Source organism: Fundulus heteroclitus, chromosome 10, assembly GCF_011125445.2.
Source record: "Fundulus heteroclitus isolate FHET01 chromosome 10, MU-UCD_Fhet_4.1, whole genome shotgun sequence".
NCBI lineage: Eukaryota > Metazoa > Chordata > Actinopteri > Cyprinodontiformes > Fundulidae > Fundulus > Fundulus heteroclitus.
This window is the reverse complement of record NC_046370.1, coordinates 18,453,363-18,481,047: the sequence shown is the minus strand read 5'-3', so window position 1 is coordinate 18,481,047 and position 27,685 is coordinate 18,453,363. Positions and strand designations below refer to the sequence as shown.

At 40.5% G+C, this 27,685-nt stretch overlaps 1 protein-coding gene across 1 annotated transcript; it reads right to left on the bottom strand.

The window, feature by feature from the left end:
- Positions 1 to 1,256: 1,256 nt before the first annotated feature.
- tbx21 (T-box transcription factor 21) lies at positions 1,257 to 27,685 on the bottom strand. The gene is made up of 6 exons (XM_012876976.3): positions 26,774 to 27,685; positions 9,735 to 9,889; positions 6,048 to 6,169; positions 5,750 to 5,908; positions 4,134 to 4,195; positions 1,257 to 3,801 (listed from the first exon to the last, which is right to left on the bottom strand). The coding sequence occupies exons 1-6, from the start codon at positions 27,319 to 27,321 to the stop codon at positions 3,003 to 3,005; spliced, it is 1,845 nt and encodes a 614-aa protein (XP_012732430.2). The 5' UTR covers positions 27,322 to 27,685; the 3' UTR covers positions 1,257 to 3,002.

Sequence of the window (27,685 nt, the reverse complement as noted above, 5' to 3'; positions counted from 1 at the left end):
GTTAATGGTACCGTTTTGATAAAACTAGGCTAAACATATGTATAGTTTGAGCACCCAAATGTTAGCAAAGTTAAATATTATTGTAAGGTTTAATTGTGTCTTACCTGCTTGTGACAGGTGTTTAGCCTAAATTGAACCCCCTTTGTTCTCATAGGCACTGTTTTAGAAATGGTTTTAAACGTTTAGCATTTTCTCTCCATATAAATTTAAACTCCATGGAGTTTTGAAATATTAAAGAGGGAAAAATGTAAACATGTTTTTTTAACATTTGTATTTTTATTCAGTTTAAACCACCCATGGCAGATGTTGAATTTTTGCGCGTTACAGTAGTACTGCCACCATAAAGCTACACGAGTTCTGCACGTGGAAGAATTTGAGCCCGTTTAGTAAACACTGAAGTTTGCCTGATAGATAGCACTAGGTGCCCGCCTGTCGCCTCCGGCGTTGTCTGAGGCGGTTAGCACACCTGGTGACGAATGAGGAGCAGACCTCTGATCAGCTTCGACTGTAGCCTCACTCTTTATTTCTGTCACCGGGGTTGGAGCTGGGCCTCTGTCAAACAGCGTCACCAAATGATGGGTCCTGAGACCAGAGGGGAAATTCAGAGTGTCGGTCTGGTCACCTAGTGCTTCCTGTTTATTGTGGTCTGTGGCTGACAGGGCCTCGTCAGTTTAACTACAGGTGTACGCTGCCGTCCTCCACAGCCCACAGTCAACTGATCTGCAGAACTGCTGCCATTTCGTCCCTGTGTTTTTAAAGCTTGGGTGCTTCTCTTGATGACATGATAACGCAGCTACATGCATGTTCGGTATGAGGGATTTCTGCAAAGCCATCGACAATGTAGACGGCTGTCCCCTGTGGCTCCGCGCTCTTTCAGAGGGAGTAAATGCTGCTTATCTACTAGGTTCAATCTACTGGGTTTCTTGGATAGGAAACCTTTTTACTAATCTGTCTGTATTATTTGATTGAATTTAACTTTGTAAAGTGCCTTTAGATGATGTATTGGGAATTGGCGCTATATAAATAAAATTTAATAAAAAAAAATTATGCTGTTATTGACGCTCATTTTGATTGAGGGTTTTATTGGGTTGGTGGTAGGAGCGTTTTAACATTGACTAATTGTCACTTTTTCCATGAAGTACATTCTCAGAACCATTTGTTACTCTACTGCTGCTACCACAAGTTAAGTTTATCAAATTAGTTAGATATAATGATCTGATGGGACAAAATAAGGACAAAGGAAGACAACAAACAGGTTTGGGATAAAGGTATGGAGGAGTTTTAAAGCAAATTTAAGTTATAAAGCAATATGAATAAACTCTGAATATCTTAAAGAGCAATCACTCCATCATGGAAAAATGTAAAGAGTATGGCACAACTGTAAGACAAAGGCAAAAACGTCTAACCAAATCTGACAGGCTGGTCAAGGAGAGGGTTAATCAGAAAGGTATCAAGGAGGCCCATGGTTTCTCTGAAGGAGACTCAGAGACCCACACCTTAGGTGGGAAAATCTATTAATAGTTCAACTATTAGTTGAGCAATCAACAAATCTGGCCTTTATGCGGTGAGAAGAAAGCCGTTGGCATGAGAGGGCTTGTGGTTTGGCACGAGCCATGCAGAGGACATAGCAAACTTGTGAAAGAAGGTGCTCTGGTCAGATGAAGTCACATTTAAACACTTTCCCGAACACACCGTCCCCACCGTGAAAAATGGTGGTAACAGCATTATGCTGTGGGGATACGTTTTGCAGCAACATTGAAGTAGGTCAAAGTTCGTAGCAAGATGGATGGAACTGAATGAAAGGCAATACTAGAAGAAAAACTGTTAGAGGCTGCAAAAGACTGGAGACTGGGGTGTGGGGGTTCAACTTCCAGCATGACAGGAACACCAGATCAAAACATATTAATCGGTAAGAATGGCCAAGAACTAAATCTAATTATTATTTTTGTATGGTAAGACTTGAAAAATTCAGTTATTTTGCACAGATTGGGCAAAAATATGGTCTCTCCATTCACACAATGAACAAGATGTAACTCCGAAGGTGGATCTACAAATTATTGACTCGGGAGGGTTAAATACAAATGAATGCAACAGTCTTATTTTAATTTTGTTTCAAAACTTTGTATAGTTGTGGTTGAACTTTATAATTATTCGCTACTTTGTGCCGGTCTATCATAGAATCAGAATTTAAAAAAATGACATTTGTGGCCACAACAAAACAAGATTTGGAAAACCTCGAGGTGTATAAACACATTTGTAAGGAGCTGTACCCGTTTTTGTTTTCAACTTATGTTTGTGTCTATGATTCCGTATAAAAGGTTGGATGACCTCCAGATGATCTGCCTATTTTATTGGGCATTTGCCAACCAAACTGAACACACGTCTGCTAAGCTGTCCTAAAACCCTCTCCGTCTTTGACCCGCGTACTGCCTGCCTGTGATGCTCCTCTACCACCACAAGTGGGAGCTGCGCCATATATTGTGAGCCTGGAATTGTAGAGGACAGAAGTTTTTTTTATTTTTTTTTTCGTTTTTTTATTTTTTTTTAATAAATGTGTGACTGGTTCTGGGTGCGGAGGAAGACACAGACGAGAGATGGCACTGCAGCCAAAGAGTGTTTGATGCAGAAAGAATGGACAATCCCTGCAGGCATCTGTCAGCAAGCAGATATGCAGATGTTTGGTTCCCCCCCCCTCAAATCTCCAGATGTTCCAAAGACTTAAGTCACACCTCTGTATGTCTGTTTGGTGTTTATGTGACTGTAGGCCAGAGTCCCAGTCACATCCACTTTGTTCACTTTGTCACTGTCCTTAACAGTTCCTCCTGTGATCATTTGACACTTGTGAGATGAAACTTTATGGTGTGGCTGTTTTCACTGTGCGGGCTTATATTATGCTGTTCTGTTTGAATTGTTTCAGCCCTTCATCAAGACCTGACAGTCCGGGCAGTCTCAGGGTGGTGTGAGAGGGTGTTGGGAAACATTTGTGACGAAACGGGAGGCCCTCAGTGGGTGTAATAGCCATAGTAGTCTGGATCGCTGCTGTTGTCTTTTTCACAGACCTCCCCGGCACGTGGAGGCGGGGAGTTTTCAGTGCTGGACGTGTAGGGCGACACCCTCCTCTTCTTGTTCCCCTCGAACAGGCCCGAGTCAGCCGAATCCGCTGATTTGACAGAGGGTGGCTCCAGCCAGGGGTCCTCTGCTGCCAGTCCGGCAGAGTCTTTCGGCTTCTCCTGCAGCAGGGGCGGCTGCAGAGACTCCAGGAGGGAGGGGGCGTGCAGCCTTGGGTTGCCGGGAGGCGTGGAAGACGACGAGGAGGAAGAGGAGGACGAAATGGCTCTGAACCAGCTCAGATTGTGGGCGGGTTTGCCGGGATACTGCGGGGTGGGCCTGCTGGTGGTCCATCCTGCTGAACCGGATGCTGATACGGACACGCCGCTTGACGCAAAAGGATGCTCCGGGTAGTAGCTGAGGGCGTGATGAGTGGACGTCTGCAGGGGGAACGGCTTGTAGAAACCATTTCCAGAAAAGTCCCCCTCAAAGGAGGAAGTGAAGTCAAGCCGGTTTGGCGGGACGCTCTGCTGCGGGGGCAGGTACCAACGACTGTGGGGTCCAGGGCTAGAAGACGGGTCTTTGTGCTGCTGGCCCATGCCGATGGGTTCACGGCCATAGAAGCGGGACTGTGGCAGGGGGCTAATGTACTGTTCAGAGAGGTAGCCCTGTGGGTAGCAGGTCCCTGGCAACAACTGCTGGCCCTCTGTAGGGGAAGGAGTGAGGCGATCAGAGTCGGGAGGAGCGTAGAGCCTAGGCAGGAGGGAGGAGGAGGGGAAGAGAAGAGTGTGAGAAGAAGAGGAAAAAGAAGAAGGTGTTATTTCCTGCACAAACCTCAAACAACTATCAAACATCTCGCAGCCCCTCACACCCTTTCACTGCAGCATGCTCAGCAGCGGCGCAATAATTGCATCTATTCTAATATTAAAAAGGCGACACAAGCACTCAGGGCATCTCAGTGGCAGCACTGATCCAGTTTGAATTATTTATGCAGAGTTCACACAATGTTCTTAATCCAGAGCAAAAAGGGGAGGATTTGCTGCTGGTTTCTCTTTACAAACACAAGTATTTTCCAAATTACTTACGCGTCGTAATTGTCGCGGAAACCTTTAGCGAAGGGGTTATGGTCTATTTTCAGCTGAGTGATCTGTGTAAGGAACAGGAGGAGGGCAACGAGAGAATGTAGGCACAGGAAAAAGAGAAGGAGTGAGCAACTACCATGAAGAAACAAGAGATCAGTTAGAGAGGAGGTCACTGACTAATAATTAATGAGGTCAACATGCTGGAAAGAGTTGATCTTTAGAACCACAAAGTGGGTGATCACACCTACAGAACCAGAGCCAGTATGTCTATGCTAGGCATGGAGTAAGTTTTAGACAATGCAGCTGTTAGTGAAACATTGAAGAGTCAGTGACTCTTTGCTGAACTGGTGTAGCAGCAGCTCAGCAAAGTTACATGTACAGTGCAGTGAAAAGACAGCTCGCCCCATTGGAGACTTCTTCTGTCAGGACATAAATTCTCTCATCAGACAAAGATAACCAAAACAGATACATAACACAGTTCCTAACGGGGGGGAGATAGCTTATTAAGGCATCGACAACTCATTCGGGAAGTCATAAAATAACCCCAAACAACAGCTGAAGGCGAGGCCTCACTTGCCTCGGTTAAAGTCAGTGTCCAAGATTCAACAGCAAGAAGGAGGCTAGGCAAAAATGGTCTCCATTTGAAAGTTCCAATGTAAAAAAAAATACAACAAGCAAAAACAACAACAAATGAAAGAAGACACAAAAGTGTGTCAAATGTTTTTGCCAAAAGAAGCTATACCAAATTTCCTGGAATATTATGATGATCCCCAAGGCTTTTTGGAAAATATTCTGTGGACTAATGAGACAAAGGGGTTGTTTCTTTGGACGTTTTGCTTCCTGTTACAACTGGCTTAGACGTAACAAACCATTACAGAAAAGGTACATTATACCAAAACATGGCAATGGTGATGTAATGGTCTGGGACTGCTTTGCTGCTATGGGACCTACGCAACTTGCTGTAATTAACGAAAACATGAATTCTTCTCTTGAGTAAAAAAAAAAAACTAAACCCAAAGGATAATGTCCGGCCGTCAGTTTGTGGCCTTACGCTGTGGCGGACCTGAGTCATGCAGGTGAGTGATCCAAAACCACACTAGCAAGAACACTGCGAAATAGCAGAAAATGGTAGTTTTGGAATGACTTATATCATGACTTTAATCATGAAATCAGAAACACTCTAATGAGGCTCAATTCTGCAAAAAAGAGACGGGGCCAGAATTCCCCCATAGCTTTGACTCATTACAAGATACAACAAACATTTGATGGCAGTTATGTCAAAGGTTGGCACGGCCACTTATTGGGTTTAGGGGGCAAATACTTTTTCACATAGCGCCAGTTAGGTTTGGATACCTTTTTCACTTAATAATCGAGATAAACATTTAAAAACAGCCTTTTGTGCTTACGAAGGTTATCTTTGTCTGATGTCAAATTAGTTCTACAATTGGAAACATGTAAATGTAAAAAAGAAGATGGAACGTTGCAATTAGGTTTTCACAGCACTGTATGCATGCATGCAAAAACCCGATCCAATTCATCTGAGACTAAATGTGTATTACTTTTGAAAAGCACAACGACCCAATAATTACGTCCAATGACCAATAGGTACAAGATCTTACGTCTGCGTTCTGATAAGCAGTGACAGCGATGAACTGCGTCTCTGAAAAGACAAACGTCTGAGCTTTGGAGGACAGGAAGGGGTCCTCTGAGCCGTCTTCCTTCACCTCCACAATGTGAAGACGCGGCTGGTACTTGTGGAGTGACTGGAGCACGATCATCTGAGGGTGGAAACAGTAATAAATTCCTATAATATCCTTAATACAAAATAAAATCAGGCAGTATTACAGCACGTTTACACAATAGAGGCTTCATTTAAGAAATGTCATAAATATTAAAAATGAACAGAAGCAAGGATACCTGTGCCACGTTGTTGTTGCTGCCCTTATTGTTGGTGAGCTTGAGCTTGCTGAATGACACTTCTTGTCTCATCCAATGAGCTCCTGAGTTAGGAGAGTCAGGGTGCATGTACGTCCTGTTCCCTGCAATCACCAAGGTGAGTTATCAGCAACAGGAGCAGGGTTTTAAGCTTTGAATGAAGAGTCATTTTCAAATATATTCACACCCCTTGACCATTACACAAATAAAAATCCGAAAAACATTGTGTCCTTTAGTAACCAGCCCCCCTCAGTCAATACTCAGTATGAACAGTTTTATTTGCCGTTACGCCGGCTTTTGTGGTGTGTCTATGCCAGCTGTGTACATCTTGTGGCAGAAACTTGACCAAAGTAGGTCAAATTTCCCTTTCCCTGCTAAAGAAAAACATCCCCAGAGCATGAAATTGCCACCACCGTGTTTCACAGTGGGGGAAAGCTAGTTCTGGGTGACAGGCAGTGTTAGTTTTCCTCTCCTCAAAGCAATTAGGATGTGGGCCAAAACGTTTAACTTTAGTTTCGTCTGACCAAAGCACCTTCTTTCGTGTGTCTGATGTGGCCACTACAAGCCTTTTGGTAATCTTTAAATTGAACTTCTTACAGCTTTTGTTCAACACTGGCTTTCTTGTTCAAACTCTTTGATAACGGCCAAATCTGAGGCGGCACGACTAATTCTACTTCAGTCAACAGATTCTCGACAAATGACATTAGGATCTCTGAATTTCCTCTATGGGCCTCTTAGCAGCTTCTCTGATTAAAGCTCTGCTAGACTGACTAGTCAGTTTGGGCAGACCGCCATGTCTTGGTATGCCCTACTTTTTGTTGATGCATCGCGTACAATTTCAATAAAAGGCACTGAGGACTGTGGTTGGCGCGAGACGAAATGTGAAAAAAATCTAAGGTGTAACAATATTTTTTGCAAGGCATTCGAATTCATTAGCACAAAATATTCAAACACCACTGCTGTTATTAGACTGAGTTGCTTTAAATAACAAATAAATAGATAAAGTGGCCACATAATTCTTGTAGAACATCTAATTCTCTTGTGCTAAAGAATTAAATAAAGCAATATAATTTTGTCTTTTTGGGTCAGTTTGGATTTGAAATAAACCTCCATGATGAACGTTACAGCCTGTAGTCAGCTGCGATGTTTAATTCCTCTGATATTTCACCGTTCACGTGCAAACTACAGCACCTTGAATTTTCACAGCGTTACCACAGTGACCTCCTAACCCAATTTTGTTCATACCACATGAAGTGCACTATTAAATCTAATTAAAATAAGCTGTTGCACCACAGATTCCACAACTTTAGCACAACAGCGCCAACTGGCAAATGTGTGAAAACACCTTAGAGTTTCTCTCGTTAAGATAATTGTGGTTTGTTTATCACGGAACAAATAAAAAAGGGATTCCTGGTTGAACTTGCTTCTACGCTTACGTTTACGTGAACTGATGAACCGAAGCAGGAGAGATCAAGGAATATGAGGTATGGGCACAAAATCAAATTTTCTTCACAGAAACTGTCTGAAATTACAACATTTGGGCCCAGAATGGATCGGAACAAATGGATCAGTAGTTTTGTTCATACCCAAAGTTTTTATCAGATGGAAAACATTTTTTTTTTAATGTGAATGAGAAGTGAATTAAAGGAGCCACATTTAGATGTCAGGGTAATTCATGCTCTCTTGTGGTTAACCATTTTTCAGCTGCTTTCAAATACTTCAGGATACGTAGAAAGAGTGGAAGAAGGTGGTCTAGTGAGACAAGACAGAAGTCTAATTTTTTTTTCCTACATGCAAAACCCAATGTGAGGGGGGCTGTGGAGGGGGGGGGGGGGGGGGGGGTGAAATGACACCTAGCATCACTCCGAACACCTCATCCACATAGTGAAACATGGGGGTGGCATCGTCCTTGTGTGGTTTATGATTGACTAGGGGTACCTCAGCCGGGGGCTCACATCTTTGTAGGTGTCAGAAATGTTTAGTGAATGGGACAATAGTGGTGGCAGCATCATGCTGTGGGGATGGTTTTCTTCAGTACCGACAGAGAAACTGGGCTGAGATGATGGCAAGATGGAGCCAAACACAGCACAATGCTGCAAGAAGACCTGCTACAGGCAGTAAAAGACTTGAGAGGTTAACCTTTTTGCAGGACAATGACCTTAGACATTACAGCCGGAGCTACAGTGAACTGGCTTATATCACGGGTCCCGATCTCCAGAGCCGCGGTCCTTCTACTTTAGATGCAATCCTTGTTCCAACATACATGAATCAAATGGTTGAATTACCTCCGAAGCATCCAGTCAAGTTCTGCACAGGTCTGGCAATGGCCTGTTCATTTGTTTCAGGTGTGTTGATAGACAAATGTTTCTAAAAATTGCAGGACGGTGGAGGAGAGTTTGATACCACCGGTTTTGATCAAATCATATTCATGTTTAAGAACGGTCCAGACTTGCAAGACTTAAAGACAGGAATATTTAGAGGCACTCTTCATTCAATCTGACTGAGCTTCAGTTATTATTCCACAGAAAATGTTTCAAAAAATCAGTCTCTAGATCTTTAAAGCCAGGAACAGTATGTAAAACAGTATTTCTTTCCCTCAAGATTGTATGATTTAAACAGGCGTCCAGGTTTGAAGATATAATGACACCTAGAAGCTCAAATGGAAAACTTCAAATCAGTAAAGTTACTGTCCATTAAAATAATACGCTAAACCTTCTTTTTCCTTCTTCTGAAAAAAAAAATTAAAAGTTCAGGTACTGATCTGGAAATGTAATAACCAATTTCAGCAATGATTTACGTCAGGCCCCATCAAAACAAACAAAATATGCAGCAGAGGAGCGGCGGACTTAAAGCAACACCAGAACGTCCACAAGAAAGAGCCTGCCGATGCATCTTGATGCAAGTTCTGGTTGCCTCTGTTGCTTGTGGATGCGCTGCTACACAAACCACTTCCTCGAGATCCTCCATGTTGCATGTACTGAGATGAGAACTTCTCAGCTCCCCAGAGACTGACAAGAGGTTTTGTACTCCATCTGATGTTGTTTAATCTACAACTGTAAATCTGGGTTCAAGAAGTTAATTTTGAGTTGTTTTCTCTCCATCATTTTTGGCTTTTATTGGTAGGCGCTGACACAAAGATTTTTGTGGGAAGTAGTTTGTATAGCAGTCAGAGCAATATGACTTTCTGACTATTCTGAGATGCTTCAAAGCATTGGAAATGAATACTTATGAAGAGATAAGAGAGAAAGAAAGAACCACTTTCAACCAAAAAAGGTACTTTATTACTACAGGAAAAAGGAAATGTTCTGCTTCCAGAAGGTCAACACCAAAGTGAAAACCACAGATTACGTAAGAAAAACTGCTGCAGTGTAAAGCATGATGCATCATATCCATCAATTTATGTATGGTCTTAATGCTGCTCCTGGTAAAAGGCGGATTAAATGCATTAACTTGAGTGAGAAGTTCTACTATAAAAGACTATAATTTATTTACTGGGTCGATCCTGATGTCACAAATAAATACAAAGTGTAATAATCTCTGCTGGTGGTTTAATTTTAAATCATTTTTACCTTGATTTTTTCCTCCTTTTTTGACATTTATGAATGTAAACTGCACCCAAAACATAGAACACTTTCAGTAGTTTGCTTTGTGCTAAGATTTTACACATACCTGGCATGTTACCCTCTGCTTTCCCACACTGGACCCATTTGCCGCCCTGGTACCTCCAGTGGTGCTGATCGGCCAGAACCACGTCCACGTAGACGTTATAGTGAGCAGATGGATCCAGTACGCTGATGTTGAAGCTCAGGAAGGGGAACATCCTCCTGGATAAACACAAGCGAATGTTTATCGGATCTTTTTGAAGGCATGCACCATGTAGGATCAAGTAAAAGCATAAGTCGAAACTCTCAGATGTCACAAACATTCTTTCTGGTGGGCCAATTTAAAAAACTCCTTTTTCTTAGTGACTGGATAACCTTCGGCCTCTCCTCTGTAACCTACCAGGCTACTTTTGAATGGTTGATTGGTCCTGGCTGATCTGGTCCAGGCAGAAGTGTGAATTCTGGTCAAATGGGAACTCTCAAAAAGCTTTTGTCCAACATATAAGCTCAGAACCTGGGAAGTCTTTGGAGCTGTGGTTGTAATTAATGTTTCCTTTGCATTGTACGCTTTGTCATTCTGAGGGAAGGTCTGCAAGACTTTATTTTTCTTTCACTTAAAGGATGTGTATTTTAAACCCTCTGCAACTATTTCTGAAGTTACCCTTTTTGTACTAATACCCTGGTCCGGATTTTAATGTAGAGAACCTCCAGAAATATAAATGAAGACCAGCACACACCACTGTGGCTGTCTTATTTATGGTGATGACTATGGACCAACAGAAGCATTGCAGTAATCTGTGTCTGGATGTGTCCCTATGCCAAAGGGATGTTTAAGAAGGGAGCTGCTAAGTGGTGATACCACTGGTCCTGTGAGCAATGGCTGCTACCTAACAGGAACTTTCCCTCTTGTTCTGAGCAGATGGTGAACTCTGACATGAAGTGCCTTGATTTATCACTTTCCCATCCTAATCTCAATTAGACATCTCACTTAATATTTGCTTCAATTCAGCGAATGTTATCGTACGGGGACCACATGTTTTACAATCACCTTAATAGTACTGCCTACTGCACACTATCATCTCTGAATATCTAAATGCACATTTCTGTACAGGAAGTCTCAAACGATCATTGTTAAAGAAGCACCATACTACCTCACTTTCCTGAAGGCTAAAAAAATATTGTAACTCTCGTACATTGCATGTTTGTCACTTTGTTTGCCTTCATTATGTGTAATGTGAACTGTAATGTGAACCGGAGAAACCAAAGAGAAATTTTGCCGCGGTGACAAACAAGTAAAAATATTCTATATTCTAATATTCTATGGGTTGAATGAGCTGTGAAGACATGGGACTATCCGCAGGTTAAATATCAGCCCCATGTTATCTGCAGGAAAGCTCTGGTCAGAAAGCGGAACCCATTTGGTTTTAGATGTCTGCTGATACTCTTCATACCGATTTGACTCTGAGCAAGACTTACATGGGTTAGGGATGAGCAATTATCACATTATTCATTGTTTTACTCATCACACAAATGTGGATTTACTGTGACAATAAGTGTAAGTACCTGGGTGTTCACCAGAACAATAAACTGAAGTGGAGTCACAACACTAATGGGTATCACATCAAAGTCACGCCACAACTCAACAGGAGCATTGACTAAGATCTCAAGCAGTTTATTTTAATTCACCTAGTGTGTGTATTAGGTTTCACATGCACATTGAAAGTTTCACATGGACAGTGTGCCTGTGCAAATTCTCAGTTATCCAGGTCTTCGCAACAGCAAGCAGGTTTAAATCACATGGACAATGTCCCTCCCATGCATAATGCTGCTGCAGAGCTGAAGAGCTCCTTCAGTGACACAATGTTGCATCCCTGGTGCACAAAGGAGCGTATCGCAGGTCCGTCCTCACAGCAGCTGTTAGTGTTTTTCACCGTCGCTGCTCTCAAAAAGCTCAGTAAGTTATTTATTTTCCTGCTGCCAGTACACACTTCTTTGTTATTTTGTTGATCAGTTAGAACAATGATGTACAGTCACAAGCAAAAATGTATTATAAAAAAAACTGCAAAAGATTTTTATCGTTCATTTTTATGGTAATGCAATAAATACCACAAAATACACTACATTGCCTGAAGTGTATTGCCAAAAGTTGCTCTCCTTCCTCGACTCGCATATTAACTTTAGTGACATCCCACTCTTAATCCACAGGGGTCCCTTAGCAGATATAACAGCCAAAATATCTTTTGGGAAGCCTGTCTGCAAGGTTCTAGAGCGTGTTTATGGGAAATGTTGACCATTCTTCCAGAAGTGCATTGGTGAGGTCATACACTGATGTTGGATGAGAAGGCCTGGCTCTCAGCGTCTGTTCTGTTCTGTCTCTGTTCTGGTTGAGGTCAGGATTTTTTGCACACCAAACTGTCTCATCCATGTCTTTGTGGACTTTGGTTTGTGATGATGGAAAAGGAAGAGGCAATCTCCAAACTGTTCTCACAAAGTTGGGAGCATGAAAATGTCCAAAATGTTTTGGTCTGCTGAAACAGTCAGAGGTCCTTTCACTGAAACTAAGGGGCCAAGCCCAGTTCTTGAAAAGCAACCCCACACCAAAATCCCCCCTCCACCAATCTTTACACTTGGCACAAAACAGTCAGACAAGTACTGCTTTACTGGCAAATGCCAAGCCCTGACTTGTCCATCAGACTGCCGAATGGAGAAACATGATTCACTCCAGAAACACACCCCCTCTGCTCCTGAGTGCAGTGGCAGTGTGCTTTACACTGCAGTTGGTGAAGTATGGCTTGGATCTGGCTGCTCGGCCATGGAGATCCATTCCATGAAGTTGTCTGTGCTCTGTTTTTGGAGCTAATTTGAACCTGCCAGGAATTCACTAAGTTCCTAAGAGTGACCCATTGTTCCACAAATGTTTGTAGAAACAATATGCGTGCTTATGTGCTTGATTTTATACACCTGTGGCCGTGGAAGTGGTTGGAACACCTGATTTCAGTGCATACTTTTTGCAATATATTACATCATGATATTTTTTTAAGGCTATATCACCCGTCCAGACATGCTGCCCAACTAGTTTTGCCAATACTGTTTTTATTTAGTCAATCAAGATGGGACCAATATAATAACTCCATTACAAGCCCAGCCCAGTTTGCACCAGTCTAGCCTGAGCAAAATTCGAATGAAGGAAACTTTCATATGTTGACTGGGTTGTACATCATTTTCATAATTTTATTTTTCACCTTGATTGTGCTGGTTGTGGTTCTATTCCCTGGTTTTGCCAGTTGTGGATTTTAACAGATTATAATCCACAATGTAAATGTAAAAAGTAAAATGAAAAAAGTTAATGGAAATCGACTTCAAATCATTGGGTACAAAACATGACTAAATCAGATATGAATTGACACATGGTCCACGAATTTGCACCAAACTAGAAGTTAATTAGCTGTTTTCAAAGTAGTTAGTATAGATAGAATCTGAAATTCCTTGGTGCGGTTCTTATTGTGTGTTTGTCATTAAAACAAAGTTCTTACCCAGAATAATTTTTTTTGTCAAAACAGTCGGGTTCTTGCTGCGCCTTAACTTAATTTAATCAGACAGTTGAACTCTCAGCAGTATATTTCATCATGTTTTTTGATGCAAAGTATCTTAAGATCAAAACATACATTTTTAAATTTATACTCCAGAGTTCTTCAAAAATAAGATCTGATAACATTTTCTTATGATTATTCTCTTTCACAAAGCATTGTGGACTGAATGGACAATTTTATACAAATTAAAAAATATTTAAAAAAATATATATATTTTTTTAAAACCAAAGAAATGGTTCCTGTTTGGACATAAGTATACCAAGACCCCCTCTGTTTTCTCAGAATCAGAGAGTAAGAGAAGAACGAGAAGGGTGTGGGAGTTTAAAGAAGGCTAAGACTCTGGGTGAATATTTAATGCTGGTGTTAATAAAAGATGCCCCAGAAGATGCTCTTGATTGCCGGGGCTTTATGTGTTGAACTCATTTTGACCACCGATGGTTTCAGTGAGACAAGGTAACTGGGAGGTCAGGGTGTCCCCGGGTTCACTGCCAGGGAAAGCAGTGGGAAACGCTGGGTTACTCCAAATCAAAATGACACACAGCTGTGACTACACACACTCTGTTGCAGATGGGGCCTGCTGACGCCAAGCACCTGGAAATGCATGTAGCATTGACAGAGAAACTAAGAAATTATCTTTCCTGTGTAGTAGTCACATAATATGGAGCACAGCCAACAATAAATATAACCACATGACATAATCTGTTTTGATTCACATATTTGTCACGTTGCTGTGACAATTCTTCGCCACAGACATATTTTCTACCACTAGCGTGAGATACAGCTTTTATAAAAGTCTAATTCCAGCAGCTAATGAGTTTATTAAGAGACGTTTTATTCAATAATATTATCTACACATCAGTTTTACAAATAGGAAAACAATGTGTTTTGCTATTAATCTCAAACAATTTATGTTTGAGATTATGTTTGGCTAACGCTATGCTTACATGCTAATCTTGAAACAACAAATGCAAAAGGATAAAAGATACTTCTGCTACTATGGGTAGTAACCACAGATGCAAAGCCTTCAATCGTATTTAGCAATAGTATTAACATGACGGTTTAGTTTTGTGAAATACCAAAAATGATTTGCAAAATATTGTAGTGGGGAAGCAACTATTGCATCTTACATATATTTTATGTAAAATGCAGACACACACACACACACACACACACACACACACACACACACACACACACACACACACACACACACACACATATATATATATATATATATATATATATATATATATATGAACTAATGTGTGACGTAAGAGTGTGCATGAGTAAACGTACAGCTTATCTGTAGGATGGCAAAAAAGTGTAGAAACATAAGATAAAAGCTATAAGATCCAACTTTTAGCAACACTTGTTTAAAACACTTTGTTGTGAGTGGAAAAAATACTGTAGATAAGATCTAGATCAGGGGTGACAAACTCCTTTTGGTTTAGGAGCTGCATACAGCTTAATCTGATCTCAAGAGGACCACACGAGTAAACTCATTACAAGATTAAATAGAACTAATAAAAGGGGACTTGTTGATTTTTATATTAAATTAATTTCACTGTTACACAATATATTATGAATAACCTCAGCGTTTTTAAGAAAAGTATGTGCAATTTAAACAACACGTTTACTCAGTTAAACATTTACTTAAGTGCATTATGCATAAGAACTGATCACAGTGATTGTACAATGTTAAACAACATTTATTCACATTTTTTGGAACTTAAAAACACTGTCCTGCATGACAAAATACATCAAACAGATAAAAATTAAGAAATGATTTAAAATCAATTTTCCACATTTGAAGCTCAGCGCTACCATCTGCTGATTAAAACACAGCGCCCCCCGTGGACAATATAGGAACTGCAGATTTTCAATTAAACGAAGTAGCCTACATGTTTTTTTTCAATAATTTTTTTATCATTCTCTTCCTTTTATCTCCTCTTTCTTTCACCTTTTTCTTTTTTCTTCTTGTTCTTCCTTTCCTCTCCTACTTTCCCATTGTAGTGTCCATATCATTTGAGATATTCCCCGCATGAATCATAATAAATCTATTCACATTCATAAATCAAGCGGAGCACTATGGCAAAAGCAGTACTGCTCCACTTGTGAAAGTCAAATCTGTTGGGCTCTTTTTGGCATTAAGACAACAATTCTTATTGCCACATTGTCAGACAGGACACTGGAGAAATAAAAATAAAAATTATTATCACTATTATTTTTTTTTTGAATAATGATAATGCTTTTAGCCACCGGGCCGGACTAAATTGTGCGGCGGGCCGGAACCGACCCGCGGGCCTTATGTGTGACACCCCTGATCTAGATCTGTTGTGAACTGCTTGCTTTAGAGTAAAACACTGTGCTCTTATGCCAAAAACTAAGGTTTAACACAATTAATCTACAAAAATGCTTTCCTTCCAAAGAAGCTGGAGATTAATTATATATTTAAAATCTGTGGTGTTAAAGTACAATGAAAAAAAAAATAACAAGTTTATTTATAAATACGCCAAATAAGACATTTGGTCTAAATTCTAATTTTTAAATGCATAAAAACAGTACTAGTATTTGGTTGCCAGATTTAACAGACTGCAATATTTTTTTCTCAATGGAAAGATCTCAACCTCTCAATCATTACTATTTGTTCCATTTTCAGGCACCAACTCAACACCATACAAAATAGAAAAAACACCCCATAACACCCTTATTTACCGCACAATTTCCAGTCGAGTCTTTTTTAAAAAGATAGCAGGTTTTACGTAGAAAGTGACGTATGCAAGTTTCAGGACCCCTTTTTTGCGTACACAAGCTTTATAAATGAGAACCTAGGACTTCAAGAGTCTAACTAAATGCGGCTCTCCATGCGCTTCACAGCCGTAAAGCATGAACATGGAAGTGTTATGGTTTGGCGATAGTTTTATTAAGCAGGAGCTGGCCAGTTCACCAAAAATACTGCTGTGTATCTGCGGACGCTTGGGGACAATATGAGACAATCTTTAAAAAAAGATTTAGGCTGAAGCTGATCTGGACCCTGCAATGTGGCAACAACCAGAAACATAGCAGCAGATTCACCAAGAACTGACTGAAAATAAAAAAAGGAAAATTCCTGGGTTGATCTCATTGATCAGTTTGTCGCGGGTGCAAAAAACACCTCCCCATCTCACCGCTTAAAGTCGGGAACTGTTCCTCAGACCTTTATGGTTTCTCTATTGAATTTTAACTGCAACCCTATTGTCCATTTCCGTGCAAAAACTTCCCAAATGTATTTAAGCAATTACAATTATTAAATAATGTGAATGCAAACATTGACAGTTTAAGCAAATCTCCTTCAGATTCTATAAGACACTATTTACACGGTAGTTATGAATGCAGGGCTTTCCCATGCAGATCAGCAAGCAAAACAACGCCTTTTTCTATAAAGGAACCGATGAAGAAGCTCTGCTGGTTAATATTTCCAACTGCTGCAGACTTGCATCTGAGCAACCACAGCTGACGGAAAGCAAACTTGGCCACAACCAGCAGAGGTGTGCTGTGTCACACAATACAGCTCAACCTTTCTACATAATTGGGTGGAAATGAAAACATTACCACATGGAAACACAAATTTTGTATTGAGAAAGAATTCCTCTTTTAACCACTAGAGGGATAGCCCATCAGTAACACATAACTACTTTTTTAAAATACATTTTTCTAAGAAGCGGTTATGATTTTTTTTAAATGTATTTGTTTACAGAGCTGTCGCGGCAAGTCACACCGATCTCAGTCAAGGAATAAAGACGGAAACCTCCGGGAGGAGTCAAGCTAACACATAAGCAGGACAGGGCCAGTTCAAGAGCAAATGTCACCGTCTAAAACAACTACCAAAGATTTTTTTTAAAAAGTAGAACAAGCGGACAGTGTTGAAATATTTTTTACACCTCATCAGTTTTGCATGAAAAAGTTGTTTACTGAATGACTAGGCATGGGGCAGTGCATCCAACACAGAAGGCGAGGTCGTTCACAGTATTGGCTTCACAGAAATAAGATGAAACATCAAGAACATTATTGGGAAAAGTAAAACGTCCAACTTTTTTACATACATAGAGAACTGTATTTCAGAGAATGAAGTCATTGTAGAATATCTGGTTCTTATATTGCAATATTACACTCTGCTTTTGTAAGCGAGTCTCGCTGGACAGCCTGTCCTTTGACTTGTCCTTCACCACTCAGCCTCCAGACAACCTCTACAGAGTGTGAAAATGAGAAATAAGTAACAAAAAAAAAAAAAAAAAAAAAAAGAAATTGTGAAAACATGGTTCCTGTTTTTATCTCTGCTGTTAGAAGTAGAGAACAGCCAGTTGTGAATGCAGGGAATGGACACTTCAGCAGCTACAGCACGCACGGTTAGCGTAGCCACAGGAAAACTGTTAGAGTGAGAAAAAAAAGTGATAAAGAGATACTTCACAAAAATCCCTCATTTAGCATTTGATGAGCTGGCCATGTACTGAGTAGCTGTTAGCAGAAATATCCGTAGGTTTGACTCCCTCCTTTTTTCTTTTTCTCCAAACTGAGATCGCCCTGACTGCTGTCCACTACAGGAATTATGCTAATTGCTCGCAACCACAGGACACAGCTTTTTAAAAATGATTTTGCACATAGCAACGTTTACAAGTCCAACTTTTTACAGTACATGTTTAAATTAACATATCTGTTCTGTTTGCTGTATAATTATACCTATTTTTGGTTGCAGCGTACAGCGTCAAACACGGGGCAATGAAAAAGTATCGGCCCCCTTGCAGATTTTGCTTGCCTTGCTTTTTGTCACTCTTAAATTTTTCTGCTTATCAAAGGAAGTCACCTATCATAGATAACCGGAGGGAATACGTTGTGTAGTTTAACGATAATAAAAAAAAGTGCTATTTAAACTAACTGGACGCTTTGTAAAAAGTATTTCCCTGAATACTGCCAGAGTCATGTAATTATGACATCCCTTAAGCAGAACGTGTTTGACAACATGATGCAGGAAAAACATCCCAAAAAGCAAATCGCGAAAAAATGAAAGGCTGACGATGAAAAAAAATAGATAAATGATGGATGTTATTGAGTTTGCTACTCATCTATTCTTGAATTTCATTTAGTCCCCTTCATGTTGTCAGACTAGCCCTGTTGCTTTTTTTTTAATTCTTGTTGTTGATTGTGAAACTGAACTAATTTTACCAGGTAATGTGTTTAATCATTTATTTAATGATTCCACTAAGGGGTAGATTCCTTTTTAACATAAGACTAGGTTATTTATGATGGCTTTTATGAATTAAATCAGTCATTTACTCAGGGTCACTTAGAAATTTATTTGAGAAGCCAGAATAATCCAAGTGAGACCAAAAAATAGAAGAAATCCATGAGGGAGCACACGCCTCTTCACAGCAACAGCACATCTGCTTCGCTGCCGTTTACTGGTAAAACAAAACCGTACCCTGGCCGGTCCCAGTCGGGTTTTTCCAGCAACATAGCGAGTCCAGTTTAACGATCAATCGTAGTTCTTTATGAAACACAATCATGCCAGCAGCTCTTTGGAGGCTTGCAGAGAACAGGTGAAGGAGCTCTTCTTCCACTGCAGCATTTAATACAAGTGAAAACAGAAACCGGTATGAATGGCTCAACCCACCTACACAGTGTGAAAGTAATCTAGAAAGTGTATGAATAGTTATCGCTCTTGCTCCATTGAAATTGTCAATTTACTTATACTGAGCCTTTTATAGGAAATCAGAACTTGAGCTAGGGGGGGAAACCATAGAAAACACAACAGAGGGGTATTTGCATGCGCAGGCGGCCCTTGGGTTTTATGTACAGAGTAGGTTAGAGCGGCTGAAAAACAGTGCACACATGTCAGCAGCGGCTATTTTCAGAGTTGTAGTGAAGAAAAAAAAAAAAGTACAGTTGTAAAACTGGTCTCTGATGACGGTATCTTTAGCTGGGTGGAAAATGAATTAACTCCTCTGTAGCAAACATATGCACACATGTAGCTCACCTTGCCAGTGAGCAACAGTGTAGCTTCCACCTGCAGCCGTGCAGTTCATAAACAAGCAGCAGTACCACCAAATGTCTGGTGTCTCTGCAGAAAGACTAGTTTGAATCCAGACGTAGTACGGTGGAGACAGAAAAGTGTGCTGAAGCGGCCGGTAATACAGAGACACTGACATTTAAAAATCAAAATAAACTGTGTGGATGCTGGAGAAAGAGGAAGGGGAGGAGGGCTGACAGAAAGGAGGGGAAAGCGCAGGGGGAAGTGGAGGTTAGAGAGAGAGAGAGAGAGAGAAGGAAAAGGAAAGGGTAGAGGTAGGGCTATATCCTGGGGATGGAAGAGAGAAGCTTGAGAGGAGAAGAGGGACCGGCTATTCGCCAGGGAGAGGACTTTTCCACACGAGCGCACCCGCTGATGCATCCGGACAGGAGCTCAGGTCCGGTTTTTGTCACTGTGGGTGCGCTTGATCATCTGTGACGAAAACATGCCAGTCTACAGCTGCTGCCGGACACAGTCACTCCTTTTAACGTGTAGTCAACCCCTGTTTCTGTATTGACTGATTTTGGATGAGAAGCGAAGCATGTCCGGTTGTTTTCATTTAACACCTGGATAAACTGTGACCAGAACGGCCGAGGATGCGTACCGCCAGTCATGAAGCGGTTCAGAGTGCAGTCGTTTAAGATGGGAATTTAAATCTGTCACTGACAGCTTTGAATCCTCACGAGCACGAGCACTTCCTGCATATTTCCTATGCAAGCCCTTCAGATGGGTCACAATTAAAGGTCTAAAAGGCATTCAAGTGCTTGAGGTGCACACAAGCTGACTGATGGCATCGGTGTCTTTGAGAGCAAACACTGCTTAATGAACGGGCAAAAATATCTGCCAAAGGAAGTAAAGGAGCAGTGGTGCTGAAATAAGGTATGGGATGTTCATTTTTGTGACCCGGGATTGACTTCCCATTGCCTTAGCTTCACCTTGGAGAGGAAGGTTTGAGTTGTTGGTGCTGAATTTTTACTTTGGCACCTGGCTTCATAGCTTTATAAAGTATGCACACCCCTTGAACTTTTTTTTTGTATCAGTCACAACCACAAACTGGTGTATTTCATTTGGGTTTTATGCAGTACACCTACACAAAGGCCTGCATAATTGTGAATGGGAAGGGATAGATGTATTTTGTTTTCTTTTTTACAAACAACAACCTGAAGAGTCTGGCCTCTTACACTTTACTGAATTTCTTTTACTGCAGTCTTTGGGCGTGTGTCTCCACCAGGTTTTTGCATCTAGTGACTGAACTTTAGCCTGATTTCGGTCAGGTTGGATCATCTGTGAATGTCACCTTTCAAGTCTTTCTCACAGAGTCTCGGAGATATTGAAGATTTGTGGCTTTGATAGGGATTCTGAGATACTCCCTCCGTTGTATAATTGACTTTGGTAAAGGAAAAAGACTTTCCTTTGGCATCATAGCAGACAGGCCTGTAAATATGAAACAGAAAGTCCTACAATAAAGCAGAAAAGGAATGAGGGGTTGTTTGACAAGCATTTTCCAACAAGAGAAGTTTCAAGCAACAGAAAATCCAAACTCTAATTATTCAACAACAGTTAATAGTTTATACAAAAAATTAAAAGTAAATGTCATAATTTATGAAAGACCAAAGTCCAAATTAGCAACAAAAAGCTCATGTTCAACTCAAAATGAACATGTTTCACTAAAAACTAGGGTAAACATTGTCCTTCATCAAAGAGCAAATTCAAACTTTGCCAAAGGAAACTCGAATTGGCTTAAAATTAGCAGTTTATACCAAAATTAAAATATGAAAAAAAAATTCCAAATGTGCAACAAATAGTATTTACTTAGCTCAAAATTTGATGCACTGACAAACAAATGTATCAAACACTGTACTTCACACAGGACCTCATTCCCAATCTAAATGACAAGAAGCTCTAATCTTACGCAAAACTGGATATTTTTAATATAAAGAAATTAATACATCTTGTTCATCACTAGAGACAGCATTTCAAATTAGCTAAAAGTACTTATTAAGCTCAAAAGGTGCTACTCTTACCAAAAGTCAAGTTTATAATGTACATTATTAGAGACCAAATATCAAATCTAGAAAAATTAGCTCAGATTCCGTTCCAATTTGTTTCTTTAATTTTCTCACAGAAGATGGCGTTAACGTTGTACTTTATTAGAGAGAAAATTAATAAAGATTTGCATACAGATTTGCAAAGACAGCAGCAGCTAAACCTAACAAAGAATCTTACAAAAACCGCAACGATGTTGCAGTACTTGATGAGTTACTGAAATAAAACTGAATCAGAGTAGTTTCACGTGCACATATGAAACCTTCAGAGCTCCCACCTTACATTTGATTCCAAATTAGTTCTAGAAAACAGAATTTTTAGTAATCTTTTGCATTTTTATTGACATTACTGACACCAAATATAGAGAGCCACCCTCCCCTCTCCGTGATAAACAGCGATGCGGAGGACGGTATTAATAGGCCTGCGGCTTAAACTGCAGTGCACTTGAACGACCATCTATTAGAGGAGGTTATTTACACGAAACGAGGAAGTGCTCAGCTCGGTGAGTGAAAATATTGGCACTAGATGTTTCTGCGAAAAGGCTGCAAAGGCAGCCATAGACAGCTGAACAGGAAGTGGCTGGTCATACTGTCAAAACCTTGAAATAGTCCCGCTTCTGCTTTTCAGACAGCGAGCGAGAAAATGAATAAACATGACTTCCAAACATTCCCCCTAAACAGGAGGCTCGCTTTAAATAAAATTCCCCCGCTTTATTCTTTCATCTGATGCTATTTTAACACAAATGTAGAAAGGCATCTGCAGCTTGGCATGCCCACTCTTATTTACCGTTGAAATGGATATAAATAGACAATAACCCCAATTTGGGATAAATATATAACTCAAAAGTGGATAAATTAAACAAATATAACACACTTCATCTTTTGAGAGTGCAACCACCTGTTGGAGCAGATCATGCTGATTATGACGCATTAGCTTTAGCTACTCATTTCAGTACCTGCTTGTAAAACTACCAGCTATTCTTGGGAGCAAACAAAATCAAAGGATTGTTTCCTTTTGAAAAGCTAGCAGACATCAAACCGATGCATGTCAGTGTTTGGACTCATCAGAGCAGAGAGAGCAAATGAGCATGATTCCTCCGAGTGTGAAGTTCTACCTTATTTCCATAAAACATATCTGTAAGATGAGATCTTAGTCAGTTCGTTCTCCGTCACGAAACACGAAATTCTTGGTCAGACAGTTGTGATAATTAATATCAAATTAAAGCCTGATAAAGGAAATAATCACCAGAAAATTCAAATAAAAAAACTCATTGGATGCTTTTCACGAAGCAATATTTATTATTTTTCTTTCATAATTGAGTCTCTAGCCTTTTAAAAGAAATCACAAAAATGTCCACAAAAAAAGTCCCCTTTGAAGCATGTGCTTCTTGGAACCCACTGCAGGGAAAACTTTTCTTTTTTGACTCATGTCTGAATTAAAAGAACACCCCAGGTGTGGGATCATCAAACTGGCGAAAGCAACGATTGATGGAGAGAGAAATTCACTTTCTTGTTTCAGTTTTAGTGGCTTGATGCTCTTCAAAACCCAACCAGAATAAAACCCTATTGTTTGGAAGCAAAAGGACCTGGGCTGACACGCCGATGAACACCGAACGGCGGCGCCTCGGCAGCCCCCCAGCCTGCCTAAACTTTGCCACAGACGCGGGATCTGAAATGACAACAGCTCGCTCGGTGATCTGAATCTGGCTCGCGAGAGGAGCGGATGAACTCGGGCCTCTCGCTTTGCCACAGGGTCATGAAAACGCATCTATATTTCAAAGGCCAGGTGTGGTACATGAGTAAAAAAACTTCTGAGAGATCTTTGCACCCTGCATGTATCTGGTGAAGAAAGCAGGCAAAAAAAAAAAAAAAGAAAGAGAGAGAATCTTGTCTTTTACTTCCTGCACTTCAAAGGTGCCTCAGCTCCTCAGCGTGGCCATCTGAAGCCTCGCTGGTGTTTGACCCTTCCCTTCACATTTCTCTCACCCTTCCTCCTGCAGATGTTTTGATTAACATTGCAGACGGCTCTCTGAAATCACAGCAAAATTACTTTGGGGGCCTGAACCCGAGATAAAAATTTGACGAGGATTTTGCCTCTGATATTGCAAAAAAAAAAAAAAAAAAAAAAAAGATTCTGTTTTCATCGGTACTCTGCTCAACTTCAGTAAAATCTTTCTTTGGTTGCTTAAAAAAAAAAATTGTCCTTGCTGCACATAAACGAGGGTGTGGAAGATAAGAGGCGAACAGTGCAGTCATCGTTAGGAATTTAAATTTTCGGGGTTTTTTTTGCACAACATGGATATTTTGCTTTTTCTTACATGTGGATCGAAAACTCCTTTTGTTAGAAATCCTCACATGAAGCGTATATATGCAACTGTTTTTATAAAAAAAAAAATTATAGCTTCTTTGAAATAAAAATGCACTTTAATTACATGACCTGGTGGACTAAAAGCTACTGACCACAGTGAATGTTTCTGGAGAGAAAGCTGTCAAGGAGAGTTAATGTCAAACTATACACACACAGACACACACACACACACGCACGCATACACACACACACCTGGGTAAAAATAACAAGAAACAACAGGAAAGAAAAGCCACATCTTCACCTGAATCTTTGCATGCATGAACAAGAGCGCAAAAATATGCAATGATGCAATTACCTAAATGGTAACAAAATTGCTGAACCTTATTTCCAATAGTCACCCTAACCCCATCCCGGTCCCCTGGCCCCTGTTTCAGGTGGTGGTTAAAATATCATACTGAGAAATATTGTACTCCATGCAAAAGCTGATGCATGATCATCATTGTCCCGATCCTTATTAGGTAAACATCAATCCTGTGGCTGAATTTTTAATGCCTGTTAAAGGAAGAGGAAAAATATAGCAGCAAATATAACCAGATTAAAAGAAATGTACCTGATTTTATTTAAAATATATTAAAATTTTTGTTGTCAATTCACCAACAGTGTCTTTCTGTACACAAAAATCTTCAAACACATTTTTGTGTAGTTTTACTGCAAATACTAAAACGTGTCAAAATAAGATATACTAATAGTATGATTATTACTATCATTACTATGGTGGTTACCATTTAACTAAGCCTTCAAGTGGCTTTTGAATTTTTAGTCTTGCGGGAACATATTTCATCATCTGTCATCAGACAGATGAGGCTGTGTTTCATGTTTTTTAAATGTAAATTTGTAAATATTTTTAAAAGTCTTCTTTCGTAGAATATATTACAAAATAAAAATAGAATATACTTGCTGTTTATATACTGATTGACAATAATCAACAATAAAAGCGTAGCCTTTAATCCTACATCTCTAAGGGGTAGGTAGTCCCAATCGTTCCTTTGAAGCCAGGGGATTGGCTGATGGGAAATACCTTTGCATTCTTAGGAAAACTGAGAATTTCTTTAGGAGCACACATGGAAATCAAGCGATTAAAGCTGTATCTGCAAATATGCTCACAAATGTAAAATTATTCTCTAACTTGACATATTTTCAGCACCACTATAACCACTTCAATGTCTAGCCTGATGTGTATTATATAATTACAATATGTACAACATTTTACATTTGGTAAGACTTAATTACTAAGAAATAGCTGGTATAATGTTTTTTTTTTATAATTTTTTTTCACCAGCACAGCAGCTAGTTGGTATTGTTTAATGCATGCCAATGTGTTTGGCTGGATCTGTTTAATCCATTTTGACATATTTTAGCACACTTGCGAACATCAAATGCCGATCCGTATGCCTAAAATCCACTATTTTGGAACAACTCTACTGCATATTTGCATAGTTTTGTTTGTATATTGACATGAAATACATAAAATAATAGATTCATCCTTTCTCAATAGGGTTTGATTGCTTTTTCAATTTTTACTCTTCGCAATATCCCCAATTATTCTTCTAACAAGCAGAGAGAATAATGCACGTTGACGTCCCATGTGCATAAATAGGAGGATGACGCGTCGGCTTCTTGAAAGGGTGTCCCATTTCGCAGTGGGATATTTTAACCACTACCTGTGGTAGGTGCCAATGGGTGGCAGGGGAAGGGATGACTTCAGGGAATGTTCTGGCCAAACGTAATATACTGGAACACTTGAAAATAAGCATAACAGTGGTTAATGTGACGTAACTTTTGAGTGAATCTGCAAGCAAATATTCCAACCCTTTATTTCTAAGTGAAAAAATGCCTGGAAAAAAAACTTTTTTTTTTTTTTTTAAAGGATATGGTCCCTTACTCTGCTCCCTACTCATAAGAAACAACCGGGACACCCTACCCCTTAGAAATGTGGCGTTTAGTGGTAAGAATGAGGGTTAAGGGGTCAAGTAGGCTTCAGCCAATGTATCAATTGATTTGTTCAGCTGTAGTAAATAACTCTCAGACTTATAAAAGAAGCTTGTATTGACTTCAAAGAAGAGCCTGAACTGTGCTCCACTTCTTCAACTCTTTTTGTAGTCAACCAGAAAGCCAAGACACGCAAAGAAGGTCAAAGGAGGCGACTCTGCAAGAAGAGCTGCAGCACCCTAATTCTCCCTGCATCAAAACCGTCTGAGGGAAATTATTGCTTTATTACGCCATGACGTTTATTATGAGACATAAGAGGCTTCTGCAGATGAGCTGAGGCTATCACTGCACTTATTGTGTGACATGGATTAGGGTTTTTTGTGTGCACTGATCTGAGCCATGAGAAACCTCTGGCCTGAAACCTTCTGTCAAACACAAGTGTTGCGTATTAGTGAATTAATCCCCATCGACGTGGCTGCATCTTAATGCTCGGTGACCTGCAGAGAAGCCCGCCAGCGTCTCTCTTTCTCTCCGTGTTTTTCTCTGCTTCTGAAACACTTCTCCCCCCCCCCTTTTTTGTGCGTTTATCACAACTTCTACATCGGTTTTAACATCTGAACGCATCACAGCAGGGGCGGTTTCATTATTACTGAGCTTTCATTCTTTCTCTAAAGATGTCCTCATCGATGAGTGAGCCACAAGTCTGCTTGATTTAGCAGAAAGTCAAACGTCAGAAGGAAAAAGTAACATCATTCATCAGGAAGTTAATTTAAAGCACGTTAGAAATACTGCTAATCTTGAAAATACATCTGTTGCACAAATGCAATTTTCACAAGGTGCAAATAACAAAAAAAAAAAAAAAAAAAAAAAACTGTAACTGACCTGAATTAGTCCTGCATTACCCAGATCATATGGAAATCTTGTTTAATTCTAAGGGGTCATTCTCAGCAAATCAAATTTTAAAACTTTATTTTAAACAGCTCTGTCACCTGACCACCGATGGCAACAAAGTCTGCACAGATCAGACCTCTAACATTAAATCGTAAAGCGCAAAATGGGAAATTTTCTCCTGTTTTAAAAAAACAATGCTTTAATAAACCTTCTTTAACGCGCAAAGACCGTGAGACCTACCTGCCCTGTTTGGTGATTATCATCTCGGTCTGGAACTTGTGAAACTTGGCCCACAGCGGGTAGTTATTGAGCAGGACCTGCGTCTTGCCGCACACCTGCAGCCCAGGTAAAGGGTAGAGAGGCCGCTGGTAGCCGTGCTGGAAGCCCGCCGAGTAGTTCTCCGCAGAGGGGGGATACACGGCCTCTTTACCCCCAGCGGGGAAGCCGTCTCCCGTCACAGGGACGTATCCCTGCCCGGTGCCGCTCCTCGTCGGAGAGCGCACGCCGCCGTAGGGGCAGCCGCTCAAAGTCTGCGCGTAAAACCTGCCGGGCTGCGCCCCGTAACCCCCCATCGTCTGCTCCGAATGGTAAGGGAGGGTCAGAGGGTCCTGGCCGCCCTGAACCGAGTCCGGATAGTAGAAGCGGGCGTCCTGGATGCCCATCTTGAACTCGGCTAGATCCTTGCCGCCGCGGTGGAGGTGGCTGCTGATGTCGACGCTTTTTCCGAGAGTTTGCGCTTCAGTCCCATTCAACATGCTGAGGTAGAGGCTGCCACCTATGCCGCCCATTTGCAGCGTCGCTCCCGGACTGTGTCAAAAGTCATAAGCTTAACCCAGACTTCCAGTAAAACAAGACAAAACAAAACAAAATAAAAATGATAGAAAAAAAAAAAAAAAAACAGAAGCAGAAAAGCTGCAGAGTCCGGAGTGTTTTCTCCTCACCTAGGAGAGAAAGCGCTCTGACATTCGGCACATTTAAACTTGTCCGCCGCTCAGAGGTGAAAACATCTCTCACACGCTCCGTTCACACCAAACTTTAGCTTTTTTTTTTTTTTATACTACTACTACTACGGGAGCGGATGAATGTCTTTTATTTGACCCTAACACTGTCTCAAACACATGCTCCACTTTTTAACCTGTGACATACATATAT